Below are 13,992 nucleotides of genomic sequence, written 5' to 3' on the forward strand. Positions count from 1 at the left end.
CACTCCAAGATGGCGCATGGAGGCCCAACGTGGCCCAGAATCAGGGGACTCGGGCGCCGAGTGGTTTTCTCTGAAGGACACGCGGCCACCAGGGATCTGAGGGCCTGTCTGTGAGCGGGGCCGGCAAAGTCCCGTGGCCGCCCGTGGACAGGGACAGTTGCAGAACAGTGATGAGCAAACAGACAAAACCAAAAATGTTTTACAAGTTGCTGGACACGTGTTTGAAAACTAAGCTTTGATGAAAAGGGGAGTGGGGGAAACAGTAATGCTCGTTTTCAAATAGGGAGACTTAAAAATAAAAAAAACCCTTAAGCTGGACCCACCCATGGAAGATTCTGAACATTGTGTGGCAGGCAAGAGACAATGTCCTTTGTGGACAGTGGGTCTGGACACTGTGTCTGCAAGGGATATACCGGGAGGTCCAGGCAGACGACCTGAACTCTGAGACCTGGAGATGTGGCCGAGAGAGGGCGCACTGTACCTCGGGGTCACGCACACAAGTTGGGGCAGGGGCGCTGCCCCAGGGTGGCGGTGGTGCCCCTCGGCCTGCCCCACACCCCTGCCTGGACTCCTCGGAGAGCCCACATAGCACTTGCTTTTGCTGAGTCTAAATGCCCTCATCCGTGGGGTGCCCGGGGGGCTCAATTTTTTGAGTGTCCAATTCTTGATTTTGGCCCAAGTCATGATCTCAGGGTGGTGAGATCGAGCCCCACATCTGGCTCTGCTCTAGGTGGAGATTCTCTCCCTCTCCCTGCCCCTCCCTCCCCGCTGTGTTCTCTCTTTCTCTCTCTAAAATAATAAATAAATAAATCTCATTTAGTGCCCTCAGCCCTTTAACAGTGTTGTGGGAGGGCACTGTCAGGGGAGAGGAGCTGGTTTGTGAGACAGGAACTATTTCTTATTTGTGTTCTCGTCCCAATGGTAGGGCAAGAAGTCTAGAAGGCAGCTCTGCAGAGAGGAGGAAAACCACATTTTCCCAAGTCTCTGCTGCCACAGGACCTTGGCACAGTCACTGATGTCCATGACTAGAACTTTCTTTGCTGGCTCCTCCCTCAGGCCAAACATGGCATCCACAAATAGAAGCCCAGCTTGGGTACCTGCTCTGAACACAACTGTAAGGGTTGTGGTCATTTGCCCGACTGCCTTTCCCTGACCTCCAGCACCCAAGGCTTCAGTGCTTGGTCCCATCCCAGAGACAAACCACACGAATTTCCAGTCACCTGAGTAGATGTGGAAATCCAATCCATACTCCAGAAATGACGTTATCTCCTCTGAAGCTGAGTCTGGGTTTCCACCCCAGTCTTTCTCCCTGTTTCCCCATGGCCCCATTTCCACGGCCCCAAGATGGACTCCGCTGGACAGGAAGCTGCGGGGGCCTGGGTGGGGTGGGGGGGTTCCTCCTGCGTGTTTCAGGACTCCCGAGCAGTAAGAGTTGACACCATTGGAGGCTTCCCCGCCTCCCCCATCCCCGACAACAGAACTGAAGCACACTTCGTTACACCGACTGGAAAGCGTACAGCACTGGAAGGACTCGTGACAAACGCGAGTCAATACTGAGTTAACGCCCGGATCAGGAGGCAATTCACGGACGCTGCCCAGACCTGTGCTCACTGCGGAGCCAGTGCTCAGATCTCCCGGGGCCATCGAAGAGCCCGCCATCCTTCTAGGCCAAGTGTATACACATGGGTCAAACTGGACGAGGGCAATTAGCAGGCACTAATGGGAACAAAGGTGGGCCACAGCTCCCAAGAGGCAGCAGCACGCTCCTGGGGCGCGGGCCCCAGTCTCCGCCGGGGAAGTCTGCTGGTGGCGAGGCCAGCCTGGATCACCGGCTTCCGAAACGGAAGAAGCTACAGAGCCTCTCACGGGTTGTTATGCTCCTCTCGCCGTGTGCGCGTTTGGATCCGGTATTTCTTTCTTTTTTTTTTTTGAAAAAGATTTTTATTTATTTGTCAGAGAAAGAGAGAGAGAGAGAGAGCACAGGCAGACAGAGTGGCAGAGGGAGAAGCAGGCTCCCTGCGGAGCAAGGAGCCCGACGCGGGACTCGATCCCAGGACGCTGGGATCATGACCTGAGCCGGAGGCAGACGCTTACCGACTGAGCCCCCAGGCGCCCCTGGAGCCGGTCCTTCTGACATCACTCAGCAACCTCTAACGCCGATCCTGAAGGAGAAATTTCACACGTAGGTTGCAGTGTGTTTTTGCTGCCCACCGAGCTCAGCTTGCCTGGAGTTACGGAGAACACACGCTCGCCGCGGGAACAGCCCTCCCACTCCTGGACCCCGGAGCTCCGGCTTCGAGCGGGGGCACGTGATATTCGAACGGAGCACAGACCCCGTGGGCTCTGTCTGAATAGCTCGCCTCTGGCCCCAAATCCCACCCTTCACAGAGGCACCAAAGCAACAGACTATTAAATTTAGTTAAATATTAGATTTCTCATTTAATGATTGCCCACACAGCTGGTTTTATCAGCAGAGAGCTGGCTGGCCCACGGGGGAGTTGAGTTAAGCCATTTTATTTGTTCCCATAATTGCATTCAAAGAAGGCAGGAGCTCAGCAGAGGAAATAGGAGAAGATTGGCGTGTTCCCGAAGGACCCTTCTTTTGACTTCACGGCCACGGGGACCTCCCGTCGGGAGCATACAAATGGCCACTCCTTAATTAAATGTGAGCCCCCTCTAATATTTGGCGGAATTAGCTATTATCAGATCTGGACACAGTGAGACGGCAGGCGCGTGGGCAGGCTCAGAGGGGCCGCCCCCACCCCAGCGGACGGGTGCGCCATGGCCCGCGGGCTGCCCCAGACCCTGCTGCTCACGGCACTGCAGGGTCCCCACTTGGCCGCATTCGGGGAAATGGGACCAGAATCTGCCTGAAGCCAATGGGCAGCCGACCTGTGGATGACAAAGGCAGCGGCCGCCCTTCTTGTGTGTCCGTGGGAAGGAGAGGCACAGGAGCGAATGCCCGGATATCACGCCCCATGGTGGGGTCTCCTTGCCCCATCGGCAAGTCCGGGCCTCTCGTAGCCGGGCCGCGGCCTGGACGGCGCGTCCGAGGAGCCGAGCTGTACGCCCTCCTCACGGTAACACCAGCCACGTAGTAACTGTGGTTTTGTGGCTCTTCTGTCCCGGCACCCAAGTTGTATGAATGCCCAAGCCCCAGATGAGTGTACTTGGGTCCCAGCCATAATTACGTTCTTCAGGAAACTGCTTCTAAATAATTCAGAGTCACATCTGCGAACACGGCCGCAGGCTCTGCTCACAAGTTCAGATTTTCTGAAGGGAAAGAAGTCACCTATCCCCCGGGGTGGTGCTGGGGTCAGCGGGGAGGACGAGAGAGGACAAAGAATTCTGAAACAGTCATTTCACGTGGCAGAGCATGGCTGGGGTGGCTGTGCCAAGCGGCCCTGACCTGGCGGGGCCTCTCTCCAGCGGACCGGCATCGTTCCCGAAGCTTCTGTCCTCGGAGCCCGGAGCTGCCACGAGCACAGGCCGCACGCTAGCTGGCAGACTAGGCTTCCCACAGAGTGCCCAAATTCCGTCTCCGTCCACACAGCCAGGCAGCACGGCCTTCCCGACGCATGAGGTTTAAACACAGCAAGGGACTCGGCGCTGAGTCAGACTAACCCAGGGTTGATTTCGGGAGCTGTGATCAGAGAATCTGGTTTAGACGATGACGACAACACGACAGAACCAGAGGCTGGAACTCCGGCGCAGTCTCTGCCGTGTGCCCCGGCCCGCAGCGTCCAGCTCTCACATCCCAGGAGGACCCCCGCCTGTCCGTGCTGTCCCCCTCCAGGACAGGGCAGGGGCTGGGGGCTGCCAGGGTTTGGGTCTCCTGCTCCAGATTCCTTTGCACGTCCCAACATCCACGTGAAGCCCGCACCGCCGGCTTCCGTCCACATTCACTGACTGACTTCGTGACCTGAAAAATCCGAACATTTGACCCCATCTTTAAAAAAAATGGGAGCGCACTGCGGTTTGCTGTTTCTCTGCCTTCCTTTCTTCCTTCTTTTCTCTCTTTCGAGAGAACTCAGATGATTTGCTCTTGGTGCATCAGAATTCCGGGAGAAACAGTGTGTTAGCTGTTGGTTATTTCGGCAACCCGAGAGCCTCAGTGCTCATCTGAGATGTCGAGCCGGGTCCCCTCTCCCGGGTTGTCGGTGAGGAGTAGGAACTGCGTCGTGTGCCCTTCGACCGTCCCTGCGACCGCCACAGCCCTCGGGAGTGACATGTCGCATCTGACCAGCGAGGCCATGCGTCTGGCATCTGCTGAGGACACGGGGTCGGAGATGACCGCAGCGATCCCAGACGGAGGGAGCCCGAGGGATGGGCACAGAGGCTGCGGGGCGGGCAGGCCCACAGCGCGCCGCCTCCCCAGACCACCGTACCCGGGGCGTGAGGAAGGCCCTCCAGGGAGCACTGTGCCCAGACCGACTTGCGCCTTCCAGCCTTGGAACGAAGATGTTCCGTCCATTGTCATCTAATATCTCTTCACTCCCAAATCTCAGATTCCCAGGTTCCCAGAAGGAAACGGTTTCCGTTCTTTCCTGCGGTGAGCCCTGTATGCACAGCAATCCCATGCCCAGTGAGTTAAATAAACACCACTCAGCCCTCGTCCTTCCTACCCCTCCACACCGAGATCGCTTGTAATCTGGGAATTCCTACAGCAGAGTGGGGAAAATGAGGACTTGAAAAAAAAATCACAAAGATAACCCAAATCTCAAATCCCTACCAGATTAGAAGGACGGCAGCCGATTTTCCCGGAGCCCTAGATGAAGGCTCACGACTCCCTTCAGGTCTTGGAGACCTTGACTCCGGGTTAGATAAACACCCAGAACTCCCACCTCCACTCCCACCGGGCACTAAATATGGGCCTCCGTGGCTTCTCCTATATGCTTAGGTCTGTTAGGACATTTCTGTCTTCTGTGCCCTCTGCAGACTCTGGGCTCACGAGTGCAGGTAGGGGTGGGTCCCAAGCCCCCATCTCCCCCCCCCCCCCCCCGGGCCCCCCCCCCCGGGGGTTGGCCTGTGGCACCTCTCCTCCTCCCTTCCCACACCCCCAGGCGCTGGTGCTCCCCGCCGCAGTCAGAGAACCCTCCGTGGTGGGGTGGGGTCCACCCCCTCATAGGGACCCCTCTGGCACCGGGCACACCTGTCTGCCCTCTGGGGTCTCCGGAGGGCACCTCCACAGGCCAGCACAGGGATGTATCTGATGGGCTCGCTCAGGCCGAGTGATCTGTACAGAAACGGCCAGTAAGTACGGCCTCAGTCACTCCCCTCTCAGGGACGGGCAAAGGCAGCCCGTTGTGTCCTAGACCTTCCTCGTGTGACAGTGGCTGCTAGCACCCATCGGCCTGTCTCCCTCCTTCCGGGGCCTCTCTGGCATCTCAGTGGGTCCCCGTGAGGGAATCCCGTGTGCTGGAAATGACGCCGACCTCCGCTGGGCCTCGATGCAACAAATCCCACACAACCTTCTTTTCTTTCTTCCCGCCCACGTGGCCAGAAGCGGGGGCAATGGTGATGGGCTTCCTCCCGGGACAGCGACAAGGATCCCACGACCTGGGTTTCACGGGAGCAAATTACAAACCCTCATTCTGCTGTGTCGTATGTCGGATTGTATCCCTCAAACATGCTGACGTCCTCGCCCCCAGTACCTCTCACGGTGGCCGTATTCGGAATCAGGGTCTTTGCAGCAGAAACAAGTTGGGCTGAGGCCATGAGGGTCCTAATCCAGCATGACTACTGGTGTCCTTGTAGGAAGGGGAGATTTGGACACAAGGCCGCACACGAGGAGGCCGTGTGACGAGGAACGGTGACCCTTGTGCCAGCCCAGGAATGCCAGAATGGTTGCCAGCTGCCACTGGGAGCTGGGGGACCGCCTTCCCCTGCAGCCTTGGAACCCCGTCACCCTGCCCACATCCTGACCTTGAACCTGCAGCCTCTGGGGCTGCGACAGCACACGTTTCTGGGGGATGTGCACTCAGATTCCGGGGGTGGTGCTCCCAGTGGCTGTCACCACCAGTCACGGGTTCCTGATTTTACCCGAGGGGCATGGAGCCAGCAGGAGAGTTATTTCCCAGCATTCTGTGCAGCCAGCAGGATGTGGGCATGGGGCACGGGGCAGGGCCGGGACTGGCAAGAGGAAGATGGGGAGTCAGAGGCTGTGACCCTGGCGCTCACAGGAAACCAGGCTGCCCGCACTGTCGCAGTCACTGGGGACCCCCCTACTTCACCCTTGCCCTGTCATCTGGCCCCAAAGCCGCTCGAGGGCAGAAAGGACAGGAGGACATGTGTGGAGGGGCGGGGAGGGCGAGCTGCAGCAGACGGGGCGCACGCAGGGAGCAGCGCGGGCCATCTCACTGCTGGGCAGCTCAAGTCAGCTGCCGGATCCTAGGGACACCCGAGATTCTCATGCGCGAAAAGGAGCTGTTGTATGGGCCTGACGTCCTCACCCACAGGGATGGACACGCCTCTTCTGCTCTTGGGGGGCGGACCCCCCCAGCAGCTCAACCACGGAGTCATTCTATGTCCACCTCGGGGGTCTGCGTCCGCGGTCCGGAAAACCCTGGGCTGCAGTGAGACCAGACACGCGGCAACAGGCGGGTCGGGATGAGCTCCCCCCAGAGCGAGGCTCAGGCTGTGGGAAAGCCGGGGTCCGCCCACGGCCGGGCGCGCAGGCTTGTGAGGACGTGTGGTCGGAGAGGACTCCACATCCACATCCGCACGGCCCAGACGCCGTCTGGCTCCCCGCACTCAGCTGGCGGCACGGCGGTGCCACCTTCACGGGAGGCGCCCCGATGCCCCCACGTGGGCCGACGGCAGGCTGCGGGCAGAATCCTTCCATTTCCCATTCCATGCCCCCCGACCCCGGCAATCACCAGCAACTGTGACCCCTGAACCCCAAACAGTGAAAAGCTTCTCTAAAAACCTCTTTTCAGGGGGTCCCCCCAGAATACAGATGACAACTACAACCTCCAGACTCAGGGGGCTGACCGGGCGGAGGGGTTGTCACAGCCAGCCACCAACCCGGTGATAAGAAGGGGGTTGCTTGGTTTCCCCACAGAATCGGGAGACCTCTCGGACTGAGAGCTGTCCCCTGCTTCCTGCGCTGGCGGGCACAGGGAGAATTCTTCCCAGACGCTCTCACGGTGCGGGACACCCGCACGCACGCTGCCCCGTTTTATAAAGAGAATAAACAGCCTGTGTCATTATGTGGGAGGCACCTAAGACGTAGGCCTGAGTTCATGTGCAGGCCCACGGGAGCCCGAACACAAGCAGGGACTGGGCCTCGCTCCCGGGGCTCGCGCTGCTGGCCCCCAGCAGCCCTGGACGTGTGATCACGGCCGGACCCGCGTGTGGCTACCGGGCACAAGGCCTCCCCAGACGCAGGCGCCGCGTCACCCCTGATGTGGACGGATCCCTAACAGCGTCCTCCAAAGAAGCAAGTCAGAGGGTTGAAGCAAATGCTTTTCTGAACAGCCACACCTAGTTTCCTTAAAAGGGGGGAAAAGCACCTAGAAATAGTTTTGTGCTTTTTACTACTGATTTAACAAAGAAAAAAGGCTGTTTATTTTGAAAGGCTCATAAATTCATGGGACATTTCGAAAACAGGGCCTAGCATCCCACGCACCCCATACCCAGCCTCCCCGCAGAGTGACACCCTCTGCAGCATGGGGCAGCGTCCGGCAAGGACACCGACTACACACCCCGTTCAGCATGCGTCAGACCACAGGTTTTTAAGAAGGAAAAAGCTTCATGAAATATGAGGAAATTTTCTATGTACTTTTTGTGTGTGTGTGTATGTTTGTTCCTGGGGTAGATTTCCGTCATTCTTCAGTAGCAGGTAACACCCAGTGCTCGAATCGTCACGAGTCCCCCTCAATGCCCCTCCCCCAGGGACCCCATCCCCCACCCCTCCCCTCCAGCAGCCCGCAGTTTGTTCCCTGGAGTTCACAGTCTCTCACGTGTGTCCCTCTCTGGTTTCCTCTGATTTTATCTTTCCCTCCCTTCCCCTGGGATCCTCTGTCTTGTTTCTTCAAGTCTACATGTCAGGGAGATCACATGATCATTGTCTTTCTCGGACGGACGTAGTTCACGTAGCACATTACCCTCCAGTTCCATCCACGTCATCGCAGATGGCAAGGTTTCTTTCTTTCTGATGGTGGATACTCCGTTGTATAAACACACGCACACACACAGACACACACACACTCTCTATAGAATTCTTACATTTTAACAAGTCCTCTAAGTGAGGAGGACACATTCTCTTCAGACGAAAAGATGTTCCAGTTGAGGCTTTTTGAAACATTTCCATGTTTCGAAGTGAAAAATCATTGCTAAAGAGATTTGAGCACAAACACTTTTTTAAAACAAGGCTGTCAGGCCGGGCTGTGTCTGTCGACCCCGCAGAGGCCTGCCTTGAGGTAGGCGTCCGACCCAACCCCTCGGGCAGCCTCCCCAGGACTCTCCAAGCCCCTGTGCCCACAAGAGCGGGCAGCCTGTGGCTGGGTGGGGTGTAGCCCTGATAATCGGGTCACATCCCATCCCTATGGGGCACGTGATGCAGACCCCAAACCTCACAGGCTCCCAGAAGGCTCCCCAGCGGTGCCGGAGATGAGGCCTGGGGCCGGGCACTGCGGTGCCCAGAACGTCGCACCTCCGAGAGGACAAGAGACAGGCCGGCGCAGTGACTTCCCCACTGATGGCCACGCAAGTGTTCTGAGTGGGTCTCGTATCCGTCTGACAGCCCTTTTCTGGACTTCTTTTGCATTTTAAGTGATTTTAAAAATCTATTTCCGGTGTTCTCTTTTACTTTTGAGTCTCCAGTAATTACTGGATAAGTTTTGTGGACTACGGTCATCATTTGGGATTATTCTCTAAACGCTCTCTCTAAATCAATCTGTTTTACCTATTTGAAACACTTCAGCTACTTTCTCACCAGCGTCTAAACAGAACATGGGAGACTCCGCCTTCCACCCTCCTTACCCCTGCACGCCAGCCGCGCTCGACGCCTGACCCACCCCTGCACGCCAGGGGCGCTCAACGCCTGACCCCCAGGCCGGGAATCAGAGTCACGGACACCCGGCTGCCTCGATATTCAAGGGAAGGGCAGAGTGACTGCTGCCTTCGGAGCCTGAGGTCTGAAGGCAGAGCAGGGTCCTGCCAGGGCCGGTGGTACCACCGTGGGAAGGCGTCGGGGGCCAGGAGGAAGGAAGCAGTGGGGTTCCTTAGGGACAGGGTTGAGGAAGACCAGGAAAGAGGTGCTGAGGGCGTATTCTCTTCATTCCAGCTCTACGAGGGTCTGCCTGGGACAGGATGCGCCTGAGTTACACGAGTACTAAACACAAGGGTGTGCGTGTCAACTTGCCTGGGGTCCCTTCAAGCAAAAATGTGCTGGGAGGTCCCCCAGGGAAGGCCCCTTGTCCCGTGAAGATGTCCCCCACCCACAAGGGCAGACGAACCTCCAAGTGCCTGTGGAGCCTTGACCCCCCGTGGAGGGCCAGGCTGCAGAGCCTGGGGCGCAGACAGGGCCATGCACGGCAGCAGTGGCCTCCGGGCCTCAGCTCATCTTTTGGCTTCGTGGCTCTGACCGCCCACCACACTGACCAACACTGGCCATTGTGGGGGTCACTCTGAACCGCTAGGACCGCGCCATCTGTGTCTCCAAATAGGAGCACGTGGCTGGATTCTGCCCCAGAACTTGGGCTTCCTTTCTTCGGCGCAGGAAGATTCCAGAAAAGAGCAAAAGGCACTTACTTCTCTTATCGGTCGTGTTGTGCACTGTCACCGTGGGGACTCCAGGACCTGAGTGGGTAGGGAGGAGAAGCCAGAGAAGAAACAGAAAGAAGGCCATTAGTTCATCTGAAACACAAGAGCATCCAGCCTCCCTTCCAGCTTGCACACACGTGTGCCCAGGACCCTGCCTAACTTCGTGTCCTTAGTATCCTAAGGGAGCCGATTCGAACTCCCGTATTCACACTGCAGAAATACCCGAACAGCATCTCGGGGTTCACTCCCCCCTCGCTCCATGGTCCCTGTGCCGACGCCAATCCCAGGTGGGGCCTTGAGTGCGAGGGAGGGACACCCCAGTGGCGTCCTGGACAGGTTCCTCCCGGAGAGGTCGGCCTCTCCACTGGCCTCTTGAGATGCTTCGCAAACACTGACTAACCAGCAGGGTTCTTGTGTGGAGGTCTGGCCGTGTGTCCACCCCCCGCCTTACGATGGCTTCCTGACTCCAAGGCCGTTGGGGAGCCCAGAGCCTGGAGGGGTGAGGGAAGGGCGGGCTCCGGGCAAAGGGTCCTTTGTGGCTTCGGGCTGTGGTCAAATGTCCTTAGTCTCTTGAGCAAGGAGAGAGTCCAGGGAGCAAAAGGGGCTTTCCAAATTATTTTCTGGACCATCGTGAAAGTATGCTAGAGTCAGGCGATGGTTCTGACCTCCGCTCTGCCCTCTTTGCAAATTCACTCTGCTCCAGCCAGCCGGGCCCGGACAGGTCCTGCAGGGTGCCCACCGCTCCCTCTGCCCCGGACCGGGCAGGCTTGCCCATTTCCTTCAGTCCGGTCTCTGCTGAGACGCCTTCTCCACCTGCCTGACGGGAGCCTCCTCGACCACGCGGCCAGCCCCTACCCATCCCCGCTTCCTCCCCCTTTGGAGAGCTCACTGTCCTGTTCCGTGAAGCTGGGACCTTAGGACGGGGATTTTCTGTATTTGCTCATTGTCCTTGTCTTCAACGGCACCAGGTGTAAGACCGAGAAGCGCTGTCTTTCCTACTGCCGCTCCTGCTAGCGGCTGGAATATAGCTGGTGTTGATTACATATCCATGGAGTGTGTGCTGAGCGGTGGCCACGGGGCCTCCAGGAAGAGCAGGGGAGGCCTGCCCCTTGGCCCTGGGGGACTGGGGACAGTGGAGGTAGAGAGAGGACAAGGGATGAAGGAAGGCAGAGGGAGGAAGGTCCACGGCAGGAGCACCGTGGCCAGGGTGCTGCTGGTTCTCTGCTTCAGGCTGGGGACTCGGGGACACTCTGAGCTCATGGCCACGTCTGAGCTGGAGGACACATACTGTCTGGGGAGAGGACAGACTGGTGTTGACCATTCCTGGGCTCACTGTAACTTCATGCCTGCTTCCATGGGGCCGCATGGCCAGGGGCTCCAGTGAGAGCCATGGACCTGCCACGGATCCTACTCTTCTGAGGGCTTAGCGACCCCACTGCAGTGGCTACCGAGTGGAGGTCCCATTCCGGGGCCCAAAGAGCACGAGCTACGGAGGAGCCATCAGATGGGGCTGGTCCGGCCAGGTCCTGGCTAAGGTGAGAAACAGACTGTGGGTCTCACCAGCCGTGGACCTCAGAGCCTGTCCACAGCCCAGGGACCGGACCCAGACCCTGCCCAGTGCACATCCAAAGTCCGGGGGGCCCGGGGCCTTATCTCCCCCCCACCGCGTGCCCCTCTCCCTCATTCACCCGCTACATAGGATTGCCCAAAGAAAATGCAGCGTATCTGGTTACCTGTGAATTTCAGATAAACAATACAGTGTTTTGTTTTGTTTTAGTATGAATATGTCCCACGCAATATTTGGGACTCACCACCAAAAAAAAAAAAAGAAAAAAAAAAGTTGTTTACCTGAAATTAAATGTAATTGAGTGGCCTGCATTTTTATTTGCTAAATCAGACGCTGTCTCCCCAGGGGGCGGGCAGCACGGATCTGAGAGTCCAGGTGTTTAAATCTGAAGAGACAGCACTTAGGGCAAGGGACTGAGACGCTGGCTGCACATTTAAATTATTGAATCAAACTAAGTTTCCTGCCTCGAAGATCCATCCTTCCCCGTGGGGAGCTCATGTGGAAGAGCAGATCACTTATTGAGAAATAAAGAAACTACATCTATTTTCTCTGCACATTTCAGGGTGAGTAAATTTGCAAACAGAGCGTATCCTACACTTTTATTAATAATGTAAACAATTATTATTTATTTAGCTCCTACTATGGAAAGGCACTCTGCGGGAGGTTGACCATGAATAATTCATCATCCTCACGGCAGCCCTACAAAGTAGCTTCTAACTGTATTTTATGGACGAGAAAACACAAGTTCTGAGAATATGAAGCCTTTCATCTCCTCCATACAGTCAGAAACTCAGCCCTCCTCGATTTTTTTTTCATTTTATTTTATTTTATTTTATTTCTTTTCAGGGTTCCAAATTCATGAACGTGATATAGGTTTCTAAAAGGAATGCAAACACTAAAGAAAGGCGTGACGGGGCAACACCCTGCTGACCCCACTTCCCAGAAGTGACCTGAATCCTTCTGTACAGCCCAAAGGCGCTCCTGTATGGTCACACGCACGTGAAAACAGATACACCAAACAGAGTCAAATAACATAAAAACACTGACATGTAAGTTGGCAGCTTGATCAAATCTGAAGTTTGCATCCTATTGCCTTAGTTTTGTTTGTTTTTTAATAAAACATCGAACATAGACTTGAGGGCAGCTGTCCTCCCTCTCCTGATCGCAGCCAGCTCCCCTCCCAGGGACAATGGTCACTTGACAGCCCCTGTACACTTAGAAGGCCTTTGTGGCTCATGGTGGTGTTTATAACCCTAGCTCAGGCCCCACAGAGTGGAACACAGAGCCGGAGGGCAAGGCCACACGGGCGGGAGCTCGCGTTTGCAGCACGAGTCAGCACAGCTCTGGGACCTGAGCACGGCCGGGCAGCTGGAGGGCTGGACTGTCTCACACACGTCCCTGCACACGCACACAGGGAGGCTCACCCTAGACTGTTCTGGGCGGCAACCGTGGCCCGGCTCCCGTGAGCGGGTGGGGGGGGGCTTACAAGCAGGTATTCACACAGACAAGATGAGGGCACACGAGTGAGCAATTACACACCTACCAACATGGGCAAAATGGAAAACACACTCTGCTGCCTGAAAACACACGTGTAGAACGGTCGTGCTGTAATGTACAGTTACGCAAAGAATTTTTAAAAGCTGAGAAACCATTTCTTTTCTTTTTACAATGATTTTATTTATCTGACAGAGATCACAAGCAGGCAGAGAGAGAAGCAGGATCCCCGCTGAGCAGAGAGCCTGACTCAGGGCTCGATCCCAGGACCCTGGGATCATGACCTGAGCCGAAGGCAGAGGCTTAACCCACTGAGCCCCCCAGGCGCCCCTGGAAACCGTCTCTAACAGATGTGTAGTATGCCCCTGTATGGCCAAATGGTCATTTCTTCAATGCCTTCCCTACTGATGGAAATGTAGGCTGTTGCCTTCTGTTTTTTGTTACTGTAAACGGTGTTGCGGGAAAGCCTCATACTCCTCGCACCCGTCGCGAAAACGTCTTACGGTCGGCTTTCACCAGATGAGCTGCAGGTTTCAAACACAAAACCCCTGCACTCAGTGCTTATGAACCGTGGAAGTTTATTTCTCGCTGATGTTACGTCCTGATAAATGCGTCCAGGGTAGTCCTGCTGCGTCTGCGCCTATGCGGCGTCTGTGCGCCAGGACTCAGGCTGGAGGGCCGGCCCTCGTCTGGGACATGCTGGCTCACCCCAGCATGTGAGGGACACATACGGGGCGTGTCGTACACAGTGATACACCTGATATATCTGGGCGTGTCGGTCACACTGGCTCTCATGCCTTTGGCCAACGAATGGGAGGGAGCTCTCCTTCTGGGGAGCTGGGGGTCGTGTGGTGGTGGGGAGGGTGTCCGGGGATGTGCGTATGTATGAGACACTGGGGACCGCGGTCCACCACCTCCAGCAGCTTTCTAAATTACAGTGTATGGGGGGATCTATTATACCTGAAAAATGTTTGTTTTTTCCACTCTGACGGGAAGATATTATATCTGGGTATTTCTTGAATTAGATTTGTCAAATTTTGTGTGAAGTGGGATATCTTTTCACGCTAATTTCACATCTGCATTGTGTGCATGTGAGTGTGACTTTATGGATGTGGGTGTGATTGTGTGCGTATAGGTGTGACTGTGGAGTGTGAGTGTGTGTG

General features: G+C 56.3%; 1 protein-coding gene across 1 annotated transcript in view; it reads right to left on the bottom strand.

Annotated features, from left to right (window-relative positions):
• Nucleotides 1-13,992, bottom strand: part of DPP6 (dipeptidyl peptidase like 6) — a 646,419-nt gene that overhangs the window by 20,060 nt on the left and 612,367 nt on the right. Inside the window, 1 exon segment of the mRNA XM_032840213.1 lies at nt 9,757-9,804. Coding sequence (XP_032696104.1) covers nt 9,757-9,804 — 48 coding nt within the window.

This window comes from Lontra canadensis, unplaced genomic scaffold (genome assembly GCF_010015895.1).
Source record: "Lontra canadensis isolate GAN:19392208 unplaced genomic scaffold, GSC_riverotter_1.0 scaffold111, whole genome shotgun sequence".
NCBI classification, from domain to species: Eukaryota; Metazoa; Chordata; class Mammalia; order Carnivora; family Mustelidae; genus Lontra; species Lontra canadensis.